This window comes from Calypte anna, chromosome 5A, assembly GCF_003957555.1.
Source record: "Calypte anna isolate BGI_N300 chromosome 5A, bCalAnn1_v1.p, whole genome shotgun sequence".
NCBI lineage: Eukaryota > Metazoa > Chordata > Aves > Apodiformes > Trochilidae > Calypte > Calypte anna.
In genome coordinates this window covers 736262-760556 of record NC_044251.1, presented here as the reverse complement: position 1 = coordinate 760556, position 24295 = coordinate 736262, and the positions used below count along the sequence as shown (strand labels likewise).

The 24295-nt window shown below is 37.6% G+C and overlaps 1 protein-coding gene across 1 annotated transcript in view; it reads right to left on the bottom strand.

Annotated features, from left to right (window-relative positions):
- Positions 1-24295, bottom strand: part of PCNX1 (pecanex 1) — a 70438-nt gene that overhangs the window by 44146 nt on the left and 1997 nt on the right. The window contains exons 4-6 of the mRNA XM_030451799.1: positions 13145-13277; positions 8485-8657; positions 1014-1104 (exon numbers count right to left, since the gene is read on the bottom strand). Coding sequence (XP_030307659.1) covers positions 1014-1104; positions 8485-8657; positions 13145-13277 — 397 coding nt within the window. The remainder of the gene's footprint in view (positions 1-1013; positions 1105-8484; positions 8658-13144; positions 13278-24295) is intronic.

The window sequence follows — 24295 nt, the reverse complement described above, 5'->3', positions numbered from 1 at the left end:
TGCAACTTTGCTTCAGCTCCTTGCCTTAAGATAAAAACATTCTTTGTTATCAGTTTTACTTCACTGCAACTCCAGTACTAACTCTGAGATCCAACTGTTTGGATGTGGCCAGTTTGTTCCATTAGCACATCTAAATTCATACCAGCAGCCATCAGCAAAGCCATTGCTTCTGGGACATGCAAGCAGTAAAGGCAGGCACTGGCAGCTCTGTGCAAGGAATACAGAACTTTAATCAAAGTTCAACTCTACAAAGGGCTTGCACACTTTCACAAGGAAGATTTGAAGATGGGAGCTTTTATATTCATTACTTCATCATTCCAATAGCTATTCCACCTACACGTGGTGGGAATTGGTAGCAACCAACGTGACACAATAGCTTCAGAGCAGTTCTAGGTAGTGAAGTTGTTGGGTGGCCAGGGGGATGGGTGCAGGAGGTTTTTGGGTTGTTTTCCTTTCTTCTACCTCCTGTCCTTTCAGAGAAAGAAAGGGCATTTTTCCAACAGCAGATTAACTTTCCAGTATGTAGCTGGCTATTTCAACCATAAGCCAAGTCTGAACCTGAGGTTTGTTAACACTTCCATGTATTGTCTCATGCCATCTATGAACTTAAGAACAAATTTATCAGTTTACATTTGCTTCGTAATTGGAAGTTTATTTGTAAATAAGTTATAGTCATTATAGTCAACAGCCATCTACTTCCCCAAAACCTAGTTTAAGTTTTTTAAGAAATAAATACTTTCTATAAGCCAAGAAAAACCACATTTGCCCTGTTTGGACATTTATTGCTTAAGCTAACAGCAGTTTTCATTTTGAGGTTTATTTAAGTATAAAAGGTCATTTATGCAATTTGTGTCATCTGCTAGGGAAAAATCACTTAGGTTTCCAAAGTAAAAGTCATAATATTTTATATTGATTTCCTGGTCATCCATACTAAATATAACCTTTTAATCTAAAATCAGACATTTGTTGCAGTAAGACAAGAATCATCACTCTTGACTGGCCTTCACACACACCAGATGTTGGATGCTCTTCTTGCAGCTGGCTCAAAGTTGACAAGTGACATGTCGCAGCCCCCTGTCTCGTAGAGCGTAGAACTGAACTTACCTGTTAAAGAAAAGGTAAAAAGCAGGTAAAAATTGCACAACATTTCATTCCACTGGCACTAGTTTCTATTTATTAACTTTCATCTGAGATCAACTGAGAGATCTAAATTTAGTGTCAGAATATAAAAAGTGATTACACATCAATGTGTCACTAGTGCAGACAGGACAGTAGTTATTTCATCCTCTTTTACACCATTTTACATGACATACACAGTAAACTGCAATACTACATCATGAGTTTATACTTCAAGATGTCACCATTAACATAACAGAAGCACAATTCCTTTTTCTCCCCATAAAGAATAACCAGGTAAACGAGTTGAAATGCCCAGCTCCCACCCACCCCTCCCAGCTCAAATACATCAACATTAAGTCAATCATTTATCAGTGTTAAAGAACCATGGCATTCAGCTAAGGCAGAGATTCCTCAAGTGTGCTGAATACAATTACTGTGAAAGGCACATGTCTATTTGAAAAGAAACACACAGAATGAAAGAAGTAGCCAGAGATGCTTCCGAAGTTACACCTCTAGTAAATGGAAATGGCAGGAAAAGGAAATGACAGGCAGTGGTTTGTTCTACAAGCCAGAAGCAAATGCTTCAGTGTAAGAACACAAGGCTGCAAACTAACTCCTCATTTGCAGTAACTGGTTACCTTCATTAACCATAATTTCCTAAAGATCTTATTTAAAACTTCAAATGAACAGTACCAAGATATTCCGAAAAAATATTATTAACAAAAAAGTAACCAAAGATTATAACTCAACTGATTAATTACCTTACTGACAATATGGTATTTTTACTGTGCCCTTCTCCACAACAGGCTGATCAGAGAGATAAGCACTGTAATTTCCCCTAAAGGCCAGGTTTAATATATTTCAGTTCTGAAGGCAGGAAGCTGATTTTGAAACTGTGATCTCATATGAAGCATTCTGCCAACTTCTCCATCTTTGCTGGCTCCAAAACCTTCTTAAGCCACACTGCAAAGCATGCAATATATTAAGATCTGCTTATATCCAAAAAATCCCACTTTGGAACTCTGAAGAAAAACTGTCTACACCTCAGCTGCATATCTCCTAGCACTTCTTCTTCCTGTTGTTACATGATAATGAGCAGACCCTGGAGAAAAACCTACCAAGATCAGAGCTTCCTCTCTTTACCCTTGCTGTAAGAATCTATCATCAAAAACATTATAACAGAAGCAGGTTTTGGAGGTTTTTTTGTTAGTTTGTTTGTTGTTGGTTTTGTTTGGGGTTTTTTTTAGAAACACACTATGATCCTGATCCCACTTCTCTTCAGCTCCACAAAGTCCAATTTGGAAGTGTTTAAAAACATTAAAAACCTCAACATGTGTAATTAAAAGCAAAGTAAGGAAAAAAACATTGGTATATTGAAAATAGTCTTCATGAAGCTTTCTGCCCTCAGAGGAGACACTTGAGACCAGTGAGACACATAGTGCAAAGGATGGACATACATGCTAAGGCCAAGCACTGACAGGACATGGGACTACATGGGGTTCTTGTGCAGCACACGTCAGAGCTCAGTAACACAACAGCTCGTCCAATATTTAATGACATCCACTACAGGCACTTGTAAGGAACTGCAAGTATAAAGTTCACTTGTTTTGGCTTTTTACTCAAGAGTTATAAAATACCCTTTGGCTTGCTATACATGCTGTAGGCAGCTTGTTGCTGAAGTGTAACACTTAAAGTAACGCAACACAATAGGAATCATCCTCCCTACACCTGCTAAATAACCTCAGCTACACAGAGTTATTTCTCAACAGCATCAGTAAAAAAAGAATAAAAGTACAACAGCAAACACAAAGGTACAGACAGCACACTTAAGGTTCTACTCAGGACAAAATTATGCATAACTTATTATGGATAAATCTTTCCTGCAATGAAGCTTTTCAAGAGACAATCAAGTTTGGGTTAAATTCTTCATGGTTTTGTGCTTTCTGATTTTTAAAGAAATGAATTTTTGGACACAGAAATTAGAACACACTAGTTGCAAGATCTAACTTCCCATTTTCTTGGGCTGAGATGATGTAACAGGTATTTATTTCAAACGCAGCTGAGCTGCTACATGTCAAGCCAGATGTCCAATAGGGCTCTCAAACTATGAAAAAACTTTAGCATAAAACACTTCATGTCAGAAAACACCTACATTTCCCTCACAATCCACTCATCTTTGAATCTGTCAAAATTTACTGCATTTGTGTGGGTGCTGGAAATACTGCATGGCTGTGGTGGGGTAAAACAAACCTGGCCAATAGAGACCTATGAAGAAAACAACCACTAAATTCCAGGTTTTTACACACAGACTACAAAATGAACTCTGGTTTTGCCAGTACTGGCAATTCACACATCCGTTCCCTCCCCATATATATATTTAGTTTGAAATTTTTATTTTTCCTCATTGGAAGTTAGCTCTCCATCACAAAAAGCATAGGTTCTCAACAAAACAAAATTGCCTGAGCCACCCCATTTTAAAATTTTATTTTTATCCATTTATTTCACCAAAAGGCTCTCCAGAACAGCCGCAATTCATCTTAGGTTGAAAATATGATAGGTGCTGGTGAGGATGCAAACCCTGAGGTGCCACTACAGATTTTACAACTGAGCTCCCAAGTCCCATCAAGTGAACACTTTGTGGCTGTGCAAACCCACACCTCCAGCCACAGCACTCAAACACCAATGAAGGATCTCAATACTCACAACATTTAGCAGGTATCACAGAATGTCTTTGGTTGGAAGAGACCTTCAATATCATCCAGCCCAACCTTTGGCCATGGATATACCCAGCATTTCTAGTTTTTCTAGTAATTTTCCCTCCCTCTCATTCCCAGCTCTCATGGCATCCTCTGAAATACTTTCAACAGCATCACACTAAAGTTTAAGAGGTTTTTTTCTCTCATTCTCTAGGGACTGTAGTTTTATCAAGTTGTGAACAAATAGCAGACTCAAAAGGTAATTTTTCAAATCAAGAAATAGGGCTGATAAGACATTTGATTCTAACTTCTCCTGCTCTCAGAGAGTGTTGTAAGTTCTTGGCAAATAAAGTCACCCAAACAATCTTCTATTTCAACAGATTACAGAAACCAACAAAACCAAATCACTGCTACTAGGCACACAAATCCAAATGCATCTTTGTTCTGGCCCAAAGAGAGGAAAAGACAGATGTCCTTTGAAACAAGTTCCTACAAATGTTTTCAAAAAGACAAAAAAATTCCTCATTGCCAAGTCCAGAGACAACCATGTAACAGCTCACACTGAACAAACTGATGTTCCCAGAATTACAGGAATTCATGAAAGCAGCAGGTGGATGAGCTTCCACAGATGAAACCAGGGAGATGACTTGGTACTCCCATGGTTTCCTCAGCCAAGTTACTTACAGCACATTTCCTAATTTTCCACCTAAGAAATATGACTTTGTTTTAAACCTCTTATCAACTAGTTCTGAAGATTGCTAACAGTGTTTCACATGATAATACTTTTTAAATCCTAGTCAGCAAAACCAAAGGCATCAGAATTGAAGTTCTCTGCACCATGCAAGGAGCTTCTGTTCCCAAGTATCAAAATTGTGCCTTTATTTGCAGTATGAAGACTTGTAAGTTTTCAGTTGGAACATTTCAGAGCAGTTAATTTTTTATTTATTTATAACATTGGTAAAAAGAGCAACTTATTTATACAGAATTCAAGACTACAAGAGGGATATTTTCAGTAGGAATAATGGAAAGTCAGTATTTACTTTGTACTTACACCTTTGAACATACTTCCCCATCTATCTCAAGCAGACTAAATGTACTTCATTGTAAAAAGGTATTGAGGATACCTGAGGATTCTACACTGTTTTTAATCAAGTAAGTGATCAGTGTATATTTAGATAAAAGTTTTGATCTGCTTCAAATTAGTTCAATAACTCTGAAAGATTACCACTTGCATGTAAGTGATAAAACCAGAAGTCCAACCTAGCAGTGCCACTATACTGTAAAGCTCCAGATGACCAGGTCCCTTTAATCACAAAACCAATGCTCCTCAAAAAAACAAAAACAAAAACACAACAAAAAAACAACCCCAAAAAACCCCAAACACACCACCACAAAGACAATACCAAAACAGAACACCAAACTAGACCACATCTTCTAGATGAAGCCAAGAGGCTGTTACTTCAGTCCAGTTACAGAACCTGGGATCTCCTCTAGTAATTCAGTACTTGGGATTCCCAATCACTTTACAAATCGTAATACCAACTGCTTTTGCTGAAAGGATTGAAAAATCCAACTCATTAGCTACATGTTTCAAGAATCTCAAGGTCTTAGCAACAATAAAAGGCACCAGTACTGCCACACTGGTCCTGTAGACTGTCAGTCACTTCAGTTGTGATATACCTGTGTTTTGCCACTTTCTGTATTCATATGACATTAATCCTGACTACAACCATGGCATTTGGTCTGCCACCTTTCTGCCCTGCATTCCTCCTAAGATTTACCTCATGTTTATTGCTCTACATTAAGCTCACTTTCCACTCTTTCAAGTTCTTTGCCCCTCAAAAAACAACAACACAATTGATAAAAATCTACTTTGAAACTGGAAGACTGAAGATAATGCCTTAAGGTATGCCTTGCCTTCCTCTCAGCAGAATAAAGCTGACTGGGCAGTCACCAGACTGAACAGAGCCTATGTGTAGTAAGGCCCATTCTTTGTAAAATAAGGCACCAGAATCAAGTTAACAGACACAAATCTTTAAAGGAAACAGAAAAATTAAAATTGTGCCTCTTAAAGAGATGCAAGTTGACATCAACACAAATGGAAGGAAAGCAGAAAACAGACACTACATGATCAATGCACAAAGAAGAAAAAAAAAATAGGCCTAAGTGTTGTGGCTTTTAATTTAAATTAGCACATGCCCAGTTTGTTTTGCAGTAGAGCTGGAGGATGCTACTAGAATGTCAGTAATAAAAGAAATTCTTATATGCACTGAACAGTAAAACACCCACCTACTGCCTTTGTCCCTTTTATCTGCAGCTGCTGTAGATAAGGTTGTTCTTTTTCCACATGCCCTGCTACTCTTGCCAGTGTTTTTTCTGCCCTGGGCAGTTAAGGCAATTCCCACAGTGACAAAGAATTGGTCATATTGCTGATCAAAGCAATGGAGGCATCAGAATAAAAGCTCACGAAAAAACTACTTCTCTTCCCCAAATCATACACAGCCTGACACAAACTAACAGGGTCATCTTTCACTGTAGGGTATTTAGGGAACACAGAGCAAAATCAAAAGCCCTAGACTTCAGGGAAAGAGAACACCAGTGATACTTTATCCCTGACTGAGGATTGAAAAACAATCCCCAAACCACATCACCCTCCATTAAAAAGAAACAAACAAAAACCAAACCAACCAAAAAACAAAGGAAAAAAACTCACAAAAAACCCAACAAACCAACAATGTACCAGCTATAAGGAAAGATACTTTTCCTTTCTTGTCAGACCTGCTAAAGTAACCGTGCATATGTGAACCTGCACCATTCTGCCAGTATCCTACTCAAACAAAAACCAGTATGTCACACAAAGCCTGCTACACAAACTAGAGAATTCCATTTTCCTAAAATAATGAGAATAGATCTTGCCTATAATAGCTACTTTCACACAGGGAAAGCTTTTAAACAGATGCCCAGAGCTTCAAACCTGGAATGAATCCCTGTATTATACATCAATTTTATTTTTTAACTGAGCAGATCCTAGAAGTTGATGCCTCTCAAAGAGAATGTGCTGCCTAATAACACTCAAGTGCAGTACACAGTTAGCTACATAGATTTCTGAAAACTCCAACACACACCAGCTGAAATGAATGTGCCTTTCCATGAAGTCTGAGAGGAACCCTGCTTTTCTTAAATGATCCACTTTGGTTTCTACTACAACACAGTATTTTAAGTTATTAAATCTTGTATTCTATGAAACGTGATTGTATTGTTTTGGGCAACAGAAACCAAATCCCTCAAATTCAATAATGGTGGCTTTAAGAATAAATCTAAACATTAAATCTTGGACAGATATAACCAGCATCCTTTAGAGTTATGTTCCAGAACTTTTTTCAAAAAGAAACGACTCCAAATTAAATAAACAGAAATCAGTAGTTTAATGTAATAAGCTTTTATAGTTCAGAGATACACACATGCATCAAGATATGTCTTGACTTTTCTATCATCTCGAAACCAGTAGAGCCACAGACTCCAAAAAAAAAATAATAATATTTGATAAGTAGACTGTCTGTATTTACCACAACTGTAAACCTCAGCTCATGTCAAGGGTTTTTTCAATTTTATATTAATTTTTTCCTTATACTGCAGCTAGAGAGAAGAATGTCAACTTGTTAGCCAAACTGAAGTAGTCCCACAGCCTGACAACTCTTGAAGTCTTCCACACCAGTGGCATATGACAGTTCACTTATCTTTTAGACCATGTTACACCATGGTCTGAAACAAATGTTAGGTCAGTGTTGGGAGTTAACCTGCACTTTTATTACAGCTGACAGCTGTTCAAAATACAGTCATTACTAACTGTCTGTTATAAAGATGCCCACTTTAATAATTAAAAGAAGAAATCCCCATTAATGCTGAAATCATAAGTAATTCAGTCCATGTATAGAGAGCTGCACAGATCCCTGCCAGGAATTTTTCCAAAGCAGACATCACTGTGTGGCAGGAGGTCAGTAACTTACTATGACCATCTGAACTTCCCTCTCCCTAGCAACATAAAAGTTAATAAATAGTTAAGAATACTACATAAACTGGACCATGAAGAATCACTGGGCATCATAAGGCTCCATGATTTGATGGCATTTCCTATAAGAAAAGGTCCAGATTTTCTTCCAGACTGAAACTCCTAGATTAAGGTGTTGATGAGGAGCAAAGCACTCATTTGCACAAGGATCTCTTTTTATACAGCAGCTAAGCAGAGACTCAGCTAAAACCAATGAAGAATTCCTGGGGACCACAACAAGAAGTTTTTCAGGATCCAGGAACCTCAAAACTGGTATCAATCTCTGCCCTACTAACCTGTGAGAATGCAAAAAAACCCCAAAAACGTATGCATGACACGTTACATTGCTAAACTCATGAAAACTCACACCATGGCTACTTCTATCTATGCATCAACATCACTACTTGTATCCATGCATCCTTCAAGTGTTTCCTTCCCACCCTGCATTTGTCAGAGCATGGAAGGCAAGGAATTTACCAGCAATTAAGGCCTTCCAGCAAGCACACCTCTAAGATTCAGAAACAAAACTCCTGAGAGCATGAGGATTGTCACCACATTATTACCCACACATCTGCTGTATTAACACTTCCATGTCACCAAGGTTACATAAGGCCTGCATACCAAGTTCATGGTGCAAACTGCCTACAGCAGATGCAGTGGCATGTGAGGCTTCTAAGTGGACACTCCCATTTCTCACCAGCAAGGAGGCGCTGAGCACAGCGGCCTGGGAAGGGGGGCGGGATTGCACTCTGACCTGGGAGGAGGGCTGCTGGCCTTGCTGACCATCTTGAAGGCTAGGAGAAAACAGGGATTGGGGACACATTACCAGGAAGAAGAGAAGAGGAAAAAAATTAAAAAAAAAAAGAAAAAAGTGCTAGAACTGAAGCAATGCAAGATGTTGAGTTTAAAGAGGAAGAACTTCATAGAGCAGAGCATTAAGAGGCCGCTTCTTAGGGTTAAGGTAACCCATGAGGTGTGTATAACAACACCTGAACACTGGATACACCAGTCATCTGGATACACAGTTCCTGTCCTGCTTCTTAGAAGCAGTATTGATTTCTACCACCTCAGCAAGTCACACTCAAGTATGTTCTGAAGATTAATTCTTAAAAGCAAATTACTCCTCATCTAACTGTGGACTGACCTCAGGCATCAGCTCTATAAAGCAGTGACTATCCCAAGTCTTCCCAGGACAGTTGGGTCCTTTTTGCTCACTGAGGTATGGACTCAGCCAGCTGTCTAGTTGCCTGTTTGGGGTTTTTTTTTGGTCACAGCAACATCACACTTCTTGCTATTAATCTGCACTCTAAGTACAAAACAGCTTTAAGCTTCATTAGTAGCCACACACTACTACACAGCTTTTAGATAACCAGTTAAACCTTTGGATTCAGAATTTTCTGAACCTATTAATAAAGATTATAATAAATTATTAATTGGCAAAAGTTTTAAATCTATTTATGAAAAGCAAAAAAAATCTTCTTTACCCAGACACATACCTTGCACCAAAAAACAGGTTTGAAAGGTCAACCCAGGCTTCAGAGAAATTTGTAAGCTTATTGTCACAAGTAGACAATGGTTGGAAATGCCAGTTCTACCCTTCACAGACTTCTATTTGCAGAACTGATTTATAAAGCTAGTTAGCTGTTATATTTTTAATAGCCTGATTAACATGAAACATGGCAAAGTATCAGAATACGTGGTGCCTCCACTTGTACCTCTCATTTGGTTCGTGTTATAATCCTTCATTTTGTGTACTTTAGCAAGTTACATGCCAGTCCTTAGCTCTGGAATGTGATTATATAATGAAATTGAGATTTTTATTTCTAAATATTTTAGAAGATATGTATATACGACTGGAAAAAATTTTAACTGCTTTTGAAAAATTACCTTCATCACCTATTGCTTTTGATATTTAGTTGCTTACAGTGTGATGCTACAGCTTGGCAAGTGAAGAAACTGAAAGCAAAATCTTACTAAGAGCTGAGGGGTTATATGCAATGTACTTGCTTTTAGCAATATTTTATAGAACATCTCCTGTTCATGTTAGAGAACCACTATAAAACAGAAGAGGGATGTAAGAATAAGCATTAGGAAAAGCTCATGCAAAATAAAGCCAACATGCACACACAGCTCACGAGGTAGAACACTGAAACTCCTTACTATCATATTCTAATATATCTGAACTTTAAATTCAGTGTTTTGCTGCTGTAAACAAGGCTCTTGGTGAGCTGCCTGGCAACAGAAGCCCTAAGGAAGCTCACAGATGTGCCAACCTTCACTGCCTCCCTCAAGTATTATCAGCAGCACTAAAACCACACTGAACACTGCTTGCCCTTCAATAGGAGCTATATATCAAAACTGCCCTTTCAGTAGTTATCCTTAGCTATCACATTAAAAAAAAAAAAAACCACACAACACTGATAGCACAGATATGCAAAAGCTGTATTTATCTCTGCCTAAATAATTATAAAAATAAAATTCTCCTTCAGATAGTCACTTATGTTCTTGTCTCAGACACCAAAGAGTACAACCACCGACTACTCAGGATGTCAATGCACACTTATTTTTCAAGTACCCAAAACACTGTTGACACCTAGGAAGGACAGAAGCAGGGGTGGGTGGTTGTTTTATTGTGGTTTTGGGGGCTTTGGCTTTTTTATTGTTTTAAGTTACCAGGCAAACCACTTTTGTGTCTAATTTAGCAAACCAGCATAATTTACTAGGCCAGGTTTTACTCAAGTGTCCATCATTACCAAACACATACATGCATGACACCATTATTTCTTCTACTAAATATTCCACAGAGGAAGTGAAGAATATTTGTAATAATGGACTGGAAATTTAAAAACCTAAAACCAGTAGAACTCAACAGATTCTAAGCAAACACTTCCAATATACACTTGCACAATATCCAATTTGATGCAGGAGTTAGAAAATCAGAAGATTAAAAGTTTTGCTGGCAAGAAAAAAGTAATAATGTTAAAAGTTGATTATCTGAAGTCATATGGATTAGCACTATCAGGAACTAGACCAAGACTCACCACCAGCATATACAATCAATGCCAGTTCAACTGGCTAAAAACATGTAACATTCATGGCATTTCTTCTTTATGCTTTTTTTTAAAAACATCTTTCTTGGGCATTTCTTCTTCCAGCAGCTTATAGAGTTAAGCTACCCATATTAAGGAGGGCTTTTTCAGGCTATGCATTTAGAAATCTGAACAGTGATAAATACAAAATTTTCAGATCCACAGTTGGTAGTTCAAAGGAAATTTGTGTCAAAAAAATCTGAAAGCATTTTGATGTTTGGCTGGACTGGAGCAATTGACTTTCACTCCAAAGGAGAGTCATTTAGCATCATAAAAATGCTTTGAGCCAAGTACCCTAACTACTCAATTCTGAACATATGTTTATAATACAAGCATTTTTGATAAAATGTGTCATTATGTCAAAGAAAAGGCTAGGGGTTTTTATTATTATTATTAGAAACAAATTTAGATAACTGGAAGATGCAGAGAGAAAGCACAAGTTTAGAGTATTTGTTCCACTTTTTCACCCTTAAACATCTTGTACAATTAAAAAGTTACCTCTTCAGTTGAAGTTACCAACTTCAGTTCTCATGATCTCACAATGAAGTCCAGCTTAAGCCATGGGAACCTTAGTGAATCCTCTACAATGTGAAAAGGACTCTTAAAACAGAGTCCTTTATTTGCCCTACTCTCTACCTAAGAGAAAGAAAACTCCCTTTCCCAGCTAATGTTGAGGAGTTCCAACTAGTGTGCACAGCCTATACACAAAACTATACTATCCTCCTTAAAAAAAACAGAACAAAACCACAACAAAATAAATCAGAAACAAACTAATGCAATGGAGAGCAGGGCAAAAATGACTGAATAAAGTTTTAGCATCCCTCACTATGAAGTAAATCACGACCTTAAACCTGAACAAACTATGTTCAGCAAGACCAAAAGCTTAACAAGAAATTATTTCAAATGTGATTAATGCTGCATAATGTACTAAACAGATAAAACACATCTACTTTGTTCCAAGCCTGACCTTGAGTCAGTTCTTTAGTCTGTTAGATTTTAGGGACCATTCTTGGAATCTTCCTGCCCGAGTAAAATTTAGGAACTCAGCCCTTGGTGGCATGATTTCTCACCCATCCTCTATTGTAAAGTGTTTTATTTTTATGTGCTCAGTTTCTGTATCATTTTCCAGCTAAAAAAAATTACACAAGCATTCCTCAAACACAAAAGCAGATTCCTCCTATTATTCAAAGATAGCTTAGCATATGAAGGAAGTTTATTAAGAATACAGAACACGTGATTATTCCTGCCATGTTTATTACATAGGTGGAGGAAGAATTACTTCAGTATGTAAGGGGAGTGTTCCTTCCACTACAGACAACATTCTGCTTATCAGATCCTTCACCACTGCAGGCAACCACAGGTTAGGAAGATATAAAAAGCAAGTATAAAAACTTATTGTGGTTGTTGTTTCCACTGCTCAACACTGACAGACCAGAGAGCTGCTGCACATCGTGTTTCACCAGGCTCAGTATTGTTAACAAATGGACCAGAGAAGGCTGGGGACTCCTGGGCTATGTGTCTGTAGCTCATTTTAAACACTGCCAAGGCATGCAAAGTGCCACACAATTATATTTAATCCTGAGGAATTTTGTGCATCCTATATCAAAGACATTGCTACAAATTAATTCTTTTTCTTTTGCTGAGAATAGCTGCAGGATGCTCATACCATGGTTTACCTGTATTTTAGATTTAGAACCTTTGTGTGTGACTTAGCTCTTTAGAGTGTTACTAGATTTTGTTATTGTGCTTCTCCTTCACTATCTACAGACATGAAAACTGATTACACTATTTGATAGTGCTTACTTTCTTCAACAAAACCAAAATGAGGAGGGATGAAAAAAATTTTTTTTTTCTTAGAATCTTAAGAGATTCTAAGAATTTCATTGCTTGAAATGAAAACTTCGGATAGAATTCTCAACTTCTTGATAAAAAACACTGAGTTCAATTTTGTTAGCATTAGTTCATGTTGTTATCATATAACATGTTAGAGGACTGGCTATCCTGACCAGTTTGAAAGTAGTGCCACATAGACATGCACAATCCAACAAGCCCACAGTGACATGCAGTGACAGCTCGAGGAGGTTATGGCGGGGAAAGAAGTAAAAAGTGCTTTTCTGGCAACACTGGTGGGTGTGGGGAGAAGTGGTCTGCTGCATGCATGCTAAATATGGTGGAACATTGAGATACCCTACCTGAGGGGTGATCCGATGAGCAATGTAGGAGGGGTAGGGTTACTCCCTGCATTGTGCCGGCGTCGTACTGCCTGACGCCTAAATGTGCTGCGTTCACGGCGAAATGTGACAGTCTCCTCGCTGGCTTGTGCTGCTGCATCAAGACAGACTTTAGGTCAAAGAAGAACCCATCCTAGTTATGTACACAGTTACTTAAGATGCCTTTCTTCCCCCTGACCCTCCCCAAGATCATGAAATTGACTTGCAACAACAGAAGTAGCTTATGCGCGGACTGGTGAAAAAGCCATCGCACGAGGGGGATCACGGAACACAATTATTAGGAAAAAACTAGGGGGTGGGGGGGGTTGAGGGTGGGATGTGCCTGTTCTTGAATATACAGCATACTGTTTGTGTGGTTGGTTGTTTGGGTTTTTAACCTCAGATCCAAACAGCCAGGTTGAAAAAAAAAAAAATTAAAATCCCCAATCTCTTCCATTTGCACAGGGAAGAAAGAGACAACTCATCTTGTTTGTTCATTTAATAAATAATTCAAAGAAAAGCCTTCAGGACAAGCTGGAAGGGTTGGTCTGCCACTTCTCACCATAATATTCTCTCCTCATTTTTATAATCTCTGCCAAACAGATATGGTTGAGGTTAACCTCATCACTCCTCCTAAGGGGACAGAGTTGCTTCTCTCTTTTTTCCTCAAAAAGGATGCATGTTGCTCATTTTAGACTTGTTACACCATAATTTGGAGTAGAGAGTTGAGAACAACTTGATTGTGAGGATTGGTGATTTTGGTATTTCAACTACAAAAAATTAAAAGTTCTGGTCCACTTATAAAGCAACACTGTAAAAAAAACCTATGTACTCAAGGAAATCTAGGATTTCTTTTTCACTCCCCCCAAATCCATCTGTGCTCCCTGATCTTCACAGTCTGAACAACTTGGGATTTGGATGGCTACAAGGTGCACCTACGATGTCAGTCTTCCTCCTGAACCAAGGAAGCCAGAAACCAATCTGAATGCAGAGCACTCTGCTCTTAAGAGAGAGCTTAAATGGGAAAAGAAAAAGGAGAAGAAAAACCAAAACAAAAAACCAACTTGACATGAAGTCAGTGCCAGGGGAGAATCAGAGCCTTGAATGGGAAGTCACAACTGGGGAGCCAGGAAGTCTGTTACTAGAGCAAGAAAAACAGGGATTTTGTCAAGGGAGCAATGTTTTCACATGGCAGAGGTGACAGGCAGAGTAGTCCACGTTCACCTACATTTTAACTTACAGCATTCCTATCATTAAGTTTTCAAAACTTATCAGCAAAGAATCTAATGCTGGTCTACTACCTACTGCTGCTGCATACTCCTGGCATAGCTCAAGCAATAAAGACTGCCTGGAACAGTCTAATTGCACCCATGAACTACCTGTCATCAAGTGAACACTCTCTACAAAATCTCCATCTGTCACTTGCTTTAAAAGCTACATGAAGGGATTACTTTAACACCAACATTAAAGTTACAGACATTTCAACACCAAAGTTAAAGACATCTGCTATCCAGTCCTTTCCTATTAGTTTTAGGAAAACTGTAAGGTTGCTCACTTTCTCCTCCCCTCTCCACAACTGTCTCTGTTATTTTAAGCACAAATAGATATTTCCTTCTCAGTGTATTTTAGCAAGATTAATTACATTTCTCTTGTATATTATACACAGCTTTATGCTTTGCTTTTATACACAGCCTAATTTCTTCAAGGATTTCTTTATAGCTCACACTTGAAGTACAGGGAAAGTGAAACACGTTGAACAAGACACTGTGAATCCTGATGTTTTTCTGGTGGATTAAGTTAGCACATAAGCTTAGCACATAAACTGCCTTCTAATTTTGGGTGCCAATTTGTAAAGCTCTGTTTTTTCAATATATATATATCTAAGAATATGCAAAGTCATGAATTCATAACAGATTTCACTGACTTCAGATGCAAAAGCAATTCCACACATTTCTGCTAATCAGGTCATAGTGAAGCACTGAGAAACAAAGAACAGTGACAAGTTTTAAGAGAATGTAAACATCTTAATTACCATTTAGATGGTAAATATCACTATTACATCTTAATTATACTTTCCAACTACTTAGTAGATCAGCACTGGAGTGTAATTCTTCAAGGCACCATACTTTACACTGACAACAACTGCTTCTACTTTCATGTCCTTTATTCAGTAAGTATCACCTTCTGCAGTAAACACAGATCACAGAATCACTAGGTTCTTCCTACACAACTCCAACTTATCACTAAAACAAGTTCCTCTCAAACACTGAGGCAATGTCCTGTGAGGAACACAGAGATACCAATATGGTTGCAGATTAAAAAAAAATAAAATCATATTTCATATGTACTTGGGGATTAAATGCAAAGCTGCACAGGCAAATAGCTCTGGCATCTCCTAATTTCTAGTCTTGCACTTTAACCTTAAAAATCAAAGTAGATTTTGGTTTATCTTTCTACCTAATCAGGGAATTTCTGATTTGTCTTGAAGCTTTTTTTCCAATGCATACCTTGTGTATATCTTGTGCTATTCCTGAACACAGAAGGTGACATTCAGCATCACTGAGCATGTGTAAGACTCCACAGCTTTTCAGCCCCACAAGCTCCAAGACCACTAACATTATGCAACACCTCCAGAAAGTCCATGTGGAAACCATGATGTAAAAAGTTATACAAAACCAGTTAAGCAGTAAGGATTACTGTTTGTTTCAAGTGTGAAAGCCCAAACTGAGCACAGTTTGGTTTTGGTTGCGTTTGTTTTTTTAATTCATTTTTAAAATGCACAGGGTAACAAAACTATACCATTATGGAAAGCTACTTATGTTAATACATGTTATTTCTGTTTCTACTTGTCTTTAATGAGACAGCAGTACAGAGATGCATGCATTTTTCAGCAGGATGCAAGATAAAGCTCCTAAGTTACCCTCTGTAGTGCTCTGAGAGCAGTTTATGCATGAGGGAAACAATTTTGTTTTAACATTAAAAAAGCTTCCTTCAGTATTAACAAAGCAACAGTGCCTTGATGTCTAGAAAAAAACCTAAACAAATAGAACTACCCCCTTAGGACAGTTGCTTTGGGTTTTTGGGGTTTTTTCTAACCTTTCTGTAGAGAACCACACTTCTGCAATGCTGCTACTTACAACCACATACTCCAGAAAGGTCAGATCCAGCATCTAGACTCCTGTTCAAAAATCTGGATAACATAGCTTATACTTTTTACAGTTCCTGCTTCATTGCAGTTAAATCAGTAAAGGGACCTTTCAGCTTTCACACAATTTGTTTTTGAAGTCTGTTCTATTTTTTGTTCTTATCTAAACTTGCCCACTGAAACACTACTTCACTAATAGCCAATACATGGAATTATAAATTTCTTCTGCATGCTGTCCTATAAACCTGAGCCCTCAAGATTATCTGTTCTTAAGAGCAGTAAAATCAGGTTAGCAGTTCAAAGTGCACCAGGCAGAAATACAGATCTCCAGCCCAGACATCAATAAAACAAGGTGGAGACCTAATGACAGCTTGGTAGCAAAGTTAACCCTCCCACACCTATTCCCGACTGGAATACACCTCATTTCAAAGCAGAGATAGTTTTACTTTTTTTTGTATTTGTTAATTCAACTGTGCATATTAACACATTTATTTTGTTACACTTTATTTTGTTACACTTCTGACTGGAATAAAGGCAAAGCAACACATAGTTTCTCTCTCTGGAAAGCCATGAGGATATCATTTTGTCATCAAACATTTGGAATTATATTTTGCCAGTAAAAGGACTGGAATTTATCACAGAGAAGCTCTAGAACAACGAATAGTTCACAACTTGTTGCCAAGCAGCTGGGAATATCTGATCACAGGATGAGCTATCCTGACTGCAGGTTATGCCTTTCCAAAGTTTATTTCTATGGTATAAAACTGTGTTTGACATTAACCTCTGTAGTTCCTCAGAGTTTTAAACAGAACTGAAGACTTAAATGTGTTACATTACAACTGTGCAATATAAACAGCTTCAAGAAACCTAAGTAGCAAATTTCTTTTGAGCACAAACATTTAGATACACAAGGAAAACCATTTACATGTCACCTTATATGTATCACTGCTTCTAACCCAAACTTAGAAGACTGAAGCTGAAGAAGCATGAGATGAAAAGCTGAATTTCCAGATATTTATTGCATCAACAAGTCCCCCACAGGCAAAAATGCTAAACCCAGTCCCTCATACAAGTTTTGAAATACTGATTAATTTTTTCCCCACTAAGAAGATTTTTAGGAAGGTACAGTATGGAGTTAAGACAGAGGTGAAGCATTCATGAGGAAAACCAGAGTTCTCAGGACAAAACCTGCCAACTTCAGTCTAACTGGGAAAAAAAATTGTGTGGAAACACAATGTGCCCTCATCCTTCTCAGAAGAAGAGACATCACTTGAAGCTCTGGATTAGTAAGGTTAAGTAAGGTTAAATCTGTGCATGGAACCCAAGTGATGCCTTCACATGGCATTTCTCTCTTTATCAAAGGGGAAACTGTGATCCAACTATTTCCAATCACTTGTAATGACCAACCCAACTATTCCTCACTGAGATGAAGTTAACAGTTTATGGTTCATGCATTCACATACACAATGAAATCTGTACTCTAATACTGAACATACTTTGCCAAACCAAATAGCTGAAATTTTGCTCTTCGGTATTGAACCTTGTTTGTGTTGAAAACCTGTAAAAAGCCATACTTTTCTCACACATTTATTGCTTAACACTACTCCTCACAGTTGAGGCATTCCTACTATGTTCCCATGTGCCCTCATACTTTTTAAAAACCATACTTGCAAAACACCCAAGTAGGAATGAGACTGCTCAGTCCATATCTTCAATATACAACATAAATCACCATTTATTATGCACCGCTCTACAACCTGACTGCAGACATTTCTTGCACTTCTGTGATGAAAATAGAAAATATTGGCTTATTTCTAACATTATAAGTTACTGTGGACATTTCAGATCACTAATGCCATTTTCTGAAGAATGGAGATGCGGGAGCAGAGGAGAAACAATGAAGAATAAAAAGACATCTCTAAAAAAAAAAACTTTTGTTAGAAAACAAGGCAGAGGAAAACAACACACAGCTAAGAAGGAAAAGGGAAAAAATAAAATTGAAAGAGAAACTAGAGAAGTAAAGCCCAAGATTTCAGTATTGAGGAAGAAAAAGACAAACAAATGAGAAAAAAACAAAAATAAAAAAGCAAAAACAAACAAACAAGCAAGTCCAAGTTTAGGGCAGAGAAATATTTACAATTACGTAAAAACAGTCACCACAGCAGTCAGAAAAGCAAAACACTGTCAAGCAGGGAACAACCAGGACAATGAAACCATCTGTTCTTAATTCTGAACCAAACACTTTTGTAGACGGCCTTGACAGAGGAATATCTATGCTAATAGCTAATGCCAAAGACAAAACTACAAGTCTCAGTTATTCTGCTCAACTGTGTTTACCACTTGAATTATTTCACTTTTAAAAACATGAAGTGTTATCCACAGACTTCTTGACTATAATGTTAATGGACTGGAGGTCAGACATCCAAAGCTATGACCTAACCTTAGCCCCTGCCCAATACAGTTCCTCCAGCCAGGGATTTAGGTATCAGTAGTCAGCAGTATGTTCATGCAGCAGACAAAAGTTAAAAACCTAAATAAATCTTCATGAAAGTTAATTCTGATTTCCTATTTAGATGTATTTACCTAAAGGAGAAGCTGCTCTAGATCTTGAGAACACAGAGCCTTCCCAGGATAAGTGGTATTCATATATACAAAGTCACCTTTACTTTGAATGGGCTTCTATTAAGCATAACCCCAGATGTTCATTAATAGCTACCTCTGACATTACATCTCACAGCTACATTGGCAGTAATGTGAGCCCTTCCACTACAACTCAGAGTTTTCAAAACTGTTCTCAGCTGTACACATAACAATAAAACTAGATACATCTACAATGAAGCGTGAAAAAACTGGCTTGCAAACTAAGTCAGCAAATGCATGATACAAGTATCAATTCAACTCCTGTTTGAGATGACTATTTGGCAAATTTAGAAGCACATGATCCTTGTAAACAAATTTGAATCATTATTTCCAAATCAAAAATTATTCCAAGCAGTTGCACAACACTCCCAATTTAAGATATTTTAGTAACTCACTCCCACAGCAATGCAGAATACTTTAAAGGAACTACTACTTATAGTTTCTTTGGGAGGCTTGAGACCATCTAAACAGGGTCAATTTTTATAAAAAATACTCCCAGGGGGAGGAGAAAATTCTATGAAGTGCATTTTGCTGCACTTTTAATTTTCAGTATACACTGTAACACTGTGCCATGCATTCATCAATGTCCTGAATTTCCCCTTCTGCAGCCCTATAGGTCTTCAAGTACTCTAAAAATGATTGCACACACTCCTGGCTCTCAAAAGCCTGCAAGGTGGAGAAAACCTGACATTTGTTATTGTTTGGTATTTTTGTATTCCCTATCTCCACCGTTAGCGAAGCCTGAAGTATTAGGGAAATGGCAGTTATATTCTGGTCATAAGTCATTTAATGAATGTCCCTGTATTATCCAGAAATAATAGAAAGGGGACAAAAGAGGCAAGACAGTTCCCATACAACATACCAAAACTGCAGTTGGCTTTAGTGGGTAAGGATTGACAATTAGTAGATGCAAGATTCATGCCATTATTAGTTTCATTGCTAAGGTCCACAACTGTTGAGTTCCATTTCATCCTCACACATCACTCCTAATTCTGCTTATATCTTCTGATGTTTAATGGCAACATCTCAGCTTACTGATAAGACAGAATAATCATAACCAGAGGCAATTCTGTAAAACTCATCCTTTACACACAAAGGCTGTGGCAGGACAACACTGTGCTTTCAATGCCAGGTATTGGAAAGGGCTAAGATTAACATCTTTATCTCATTCCCAAATCAAATGTTGTGTACATTATGACACAGCTAGCTGACATCTAAAAATCAAGTAATGATACATAATGAATAAGAATATAGCTTTCTGGCTCTAATAAAGAGCCTTTACAGAAGAGAGTCCTTTTTACTGGCTAATCTGCTTAATCTGCTCCAGTCTGTCCTGCTGAACACACGACTAGAGATAGCTAACATACACACACCCAGGTTATAGGACCTTTACCTGGTTTTTCAGTTTCTGAATTCTTTCAGAGTTTGATTTCTGATACAAAACCATTTGGTGTAGCAGTTTCAGTGGGAATGTGCAGAAACACAGAAAACACACCAGAAGCTCCACCTTTTTTAACTATTAATCCTACTTGCAGAAAATGTCTAAAGCTAAAGCCATCAGAACCATGGAAGAGGCAAAGTAAGTAATGACTGCAGACCACATGCAACATGAGCATAGTAGGAAAAAAGTGATGTATTGGTAACAGGTAACATGACCATCAGCTGAACAGCAGAGAATCATACTGTATTTGTAACTTTGGAGAGGACACTGTCTAATGATTACAGGCAGAAAGCTAAGCACATCTGTATGAAAACACAGACTGAAGAGATGAACACGACTCCAGACACCATATGCAACACAAGGTTTCAATCCAAGCTCACAAAGCCCTCTTTTGCCTTCCTGTAGATGTACAGCAGACCACAGAACACACAAACAGCATGAGTTGCTACTTCAGTATCACTATGCACAGAACGGAAAATGCATTACATGACATGCAGATTTATTTACAAAAGGGTATGTAACTGAAGAACTTAAAGGTAAATAAACAAATCTTAAACCACAGCAAACTAAGAGAGTAGGAACTGAAAGGATGCATCTTTTACAGTAAGTATAGAACCAGGGGAGAACAGCTGACTCTTCAGGTTGACTCAGGTTTCACAATACATGACAGTGTCATATAGAGTTATGTTGGCTCTTTAAATCTTCACAAAGAACAATCCAGAAACAGCACACAAGTAACAGAAACCAGGCACAGGAGAGTATGAAGGCAGTATCCCCACAATACCACCAGGCAGACTGTTAGACATTTGAACAACTTCATCTAACCCTTAGCCCATGACTTCACTACCTATTTTCAGAGCTGGAGTAGTTCAGCAAGGACAGTAACTATTTTAATACGTCCACCACAAGTATATAATTAGATTTTTCAAATGCTGTTTGTCTGCATTTTAATGAACTGCATTTCTATTCAAATGTGCATGTTACTTTGTAAAAAGCAATTCACTCACCACTTCCAGGCACAGCAAGACAGAAATGAAACAACAGCTAAGTTGTATCTGCTGAAGTAAAACATGTACAAACCTCTATAGCATCCTGCTTAGCTTTCTAAAGGCCATATCCATAACCAAACATGTTTTAGCAGTTACACAACCAAGTAAGAATGGACCTTTAAGTTTACTCCCTCAAGACTTACAACTAAAATGAAGTTGTCATTAATGATTTAGGTCATATTTGAAAAACAGGAACTGAAAGCTGCTGACTGAAAAAGCAGAGGAAATATTAATATATTAATATATCAATCTTTTGGTTATCCAGCATGTATCTGTCAACTGTTCCACAAGGTCATTATAAGCAATCACAAAAAAATTAAAAAATATTTACATAACATTATAAAATAATCCTTTCAGGTGGAGGTTGGACCAGACAATTTCTAAGTCCCAATATCCCCTGATCTTATGAAAATCTTAACCAAGTTTATTCTGTAATTCATCTACTACATGTAAAGATTTTAATTTCCTCAATTTCTACACACACACACACACACCCACACACACACACACACACACACCATGTGTGTAATACATATATTACATGTGTCTTAAAAAAACACTCCTAAAAGGTGCAGACAAATCAACAGTAGAAAATAACGGATATAAAACAATTTAATTCTACAAAGGTAAATATTTCCTCTGAACACTGTTAGTCACAGCCCAAAGAAGAAAGCCACAATTAAAGGTACAGAAATTACAAAACTTGCAATGCAAGATATAAATATGGAGGGGAAAACAACAAACAACACAAGCCAAGCAAAACCACACAAAATATAAAACCAGTAGAAATGAAGGACAACGTGAAGAAATTATTCATACTGAACATGAACAGATAAATGCAGAATAATTACTGGCTTGATACTAGACATGACTGCATCAATATTTAAGCAGTGCTAAAGAAAAGGAGGTAATATTTTGTTCTGCTTTGAAAAAAAGCAGAATTACACTAATTTCTTACAATATTTCATTTTCTTTTGGGAATACAGAAGACAGAGCAAGTGCTATTAAACACATGACATCAGCAGATCTGAAGAACCTGAATCCATGTTACCACTTAAAGTCATCCTGAGACCCACAGGCAAGTAACACTGGGGAGCTCACACTTATTAAAAATACTAACATAATGACCATCATCTGCACTAAGTTTAAAAGGGGAAACTAAAGAGAATAGCTTAAGCAAGACTTCCTTGCTTAAGCTGTTACAGATCTGCATATTTAAGACTGCTTTTAAATGTGCCTGGAATAGTCTTCCTCCCCATTTCACTCTTTTAAAGAACAATCAAAGTCTTTGACAATACATATTCACCAGTGCACATTCAGTTCAGACTACTGGCAGCTGGTGAGTGGATCTGAAGTCTGCTGTGTTCTGTAAGGTGAGGTATACTAATCCTCTTCTGAATGTAAAGAGAGAACCTCAACAGTTTTAAGTTGTACTACAACAAACCAAAAGGGAATTAAATCTTGTGCTAAGGAGAGCAGAGTCCAAACAGTATACAGACAAAACAGACCTTTTAGCAGTCACATCACTCTCGAAAGACAAGAGCTGTCACTTGAACAAGGGACAATCAGAATGTGTGTAAAGTGTTCCTTACAGAGCTAGTACTAGCAGAGCAACCTGGACTCTGAATAAAGCTTTTGCAGAACTCAGTTACTATGAATAACACAAAGACAGAAAGTGGCAATATATGCAGATTATAAAGTGAAGCCATCTCTATAAGGCTGAGCTAATTGCAAGCCAGTCAAATTTGATCCCTGTTCAACACACTGATGAACTTCAGTGTAGTACACATCTATCTCCCCAGCAGAAACTAACTGTGTTGATTTTGAGTTCTGCCAATGTCCCGGGAAAAAGACAAAACAAAACTGCTGTCTGCATCTTATCTCACTGCAAGTTGAAAGTGTCTCCTTTTAAGATGGAAGAGTCACTTTGTTTTGATCAAAGTTAGTCTAAATAGCAAGAACAATAAATCTGCTTCCATTTCTTTACAATGCCTTAATCTAAAATACAGTTTTATTACGCATTTGTGTGCTTAGCTAACAAGATCCAGGTTACCTGGTAGGTATTCCCCTCAAACAGTCCCAGAAGCCACACTGAGGTAATGAGCATACTCATGTTGCTCTGAAAACATTAAGCCCACTTATTTTTTATAACACAGAAAAACTTCCAGTTAAAGCAGTTAACATGGCTAACTGAGGAGACTGTCATAACAAGTGAAACCAAAACAATTAAGGCCTCAAATGTTTCTTTTTTAAATGCCCCTATTAATCTGTATTAATACCAACTACTACAGCTAAACTTAGTACTCAAGTTACACCAAACAAAGCAACAGTTACAGAAAGTAAGAGGAAACTACATTGTTACCCAGCACAAGAAGGTTATTATGTTGTCACAAGGAGGCAGAAAACAAAACAAAAAACCCAACCCAATGTCAACAGGTCTGTTGAGCCAACAATGGAAATGCTAAGCAAAATCTGAGCAAAATCAAATCCCTAGGAGATGCAAACCATCATAAAAATGCACAAAGGCAGCATGGTAAGGGGTCTGATTTTTTTGCTACCACCTTAAGCCATGCAAGAGAGTTCATATAAGAGGCAGCAGTAACTTTCAAACAATCACTTCCATGCTCTCAGTTTTCTAAACTACACAATCTTTCAAACAAAATAGTCTCTCTTTTATTAAAATAGTATAGTACATATAATTTGAAGTTTGAATGGGGTAGGTCTGATTTGATGGCAATTATTTTAAGATGGAGCTCTGGTTAACTAAGACTGCCAGTTACAAGCCTGTAATACCAATAGATTTCATAACGTGTTTGGATTAAACTCCCATTTCTGCAGATCTTCCAAGAGATTATGAA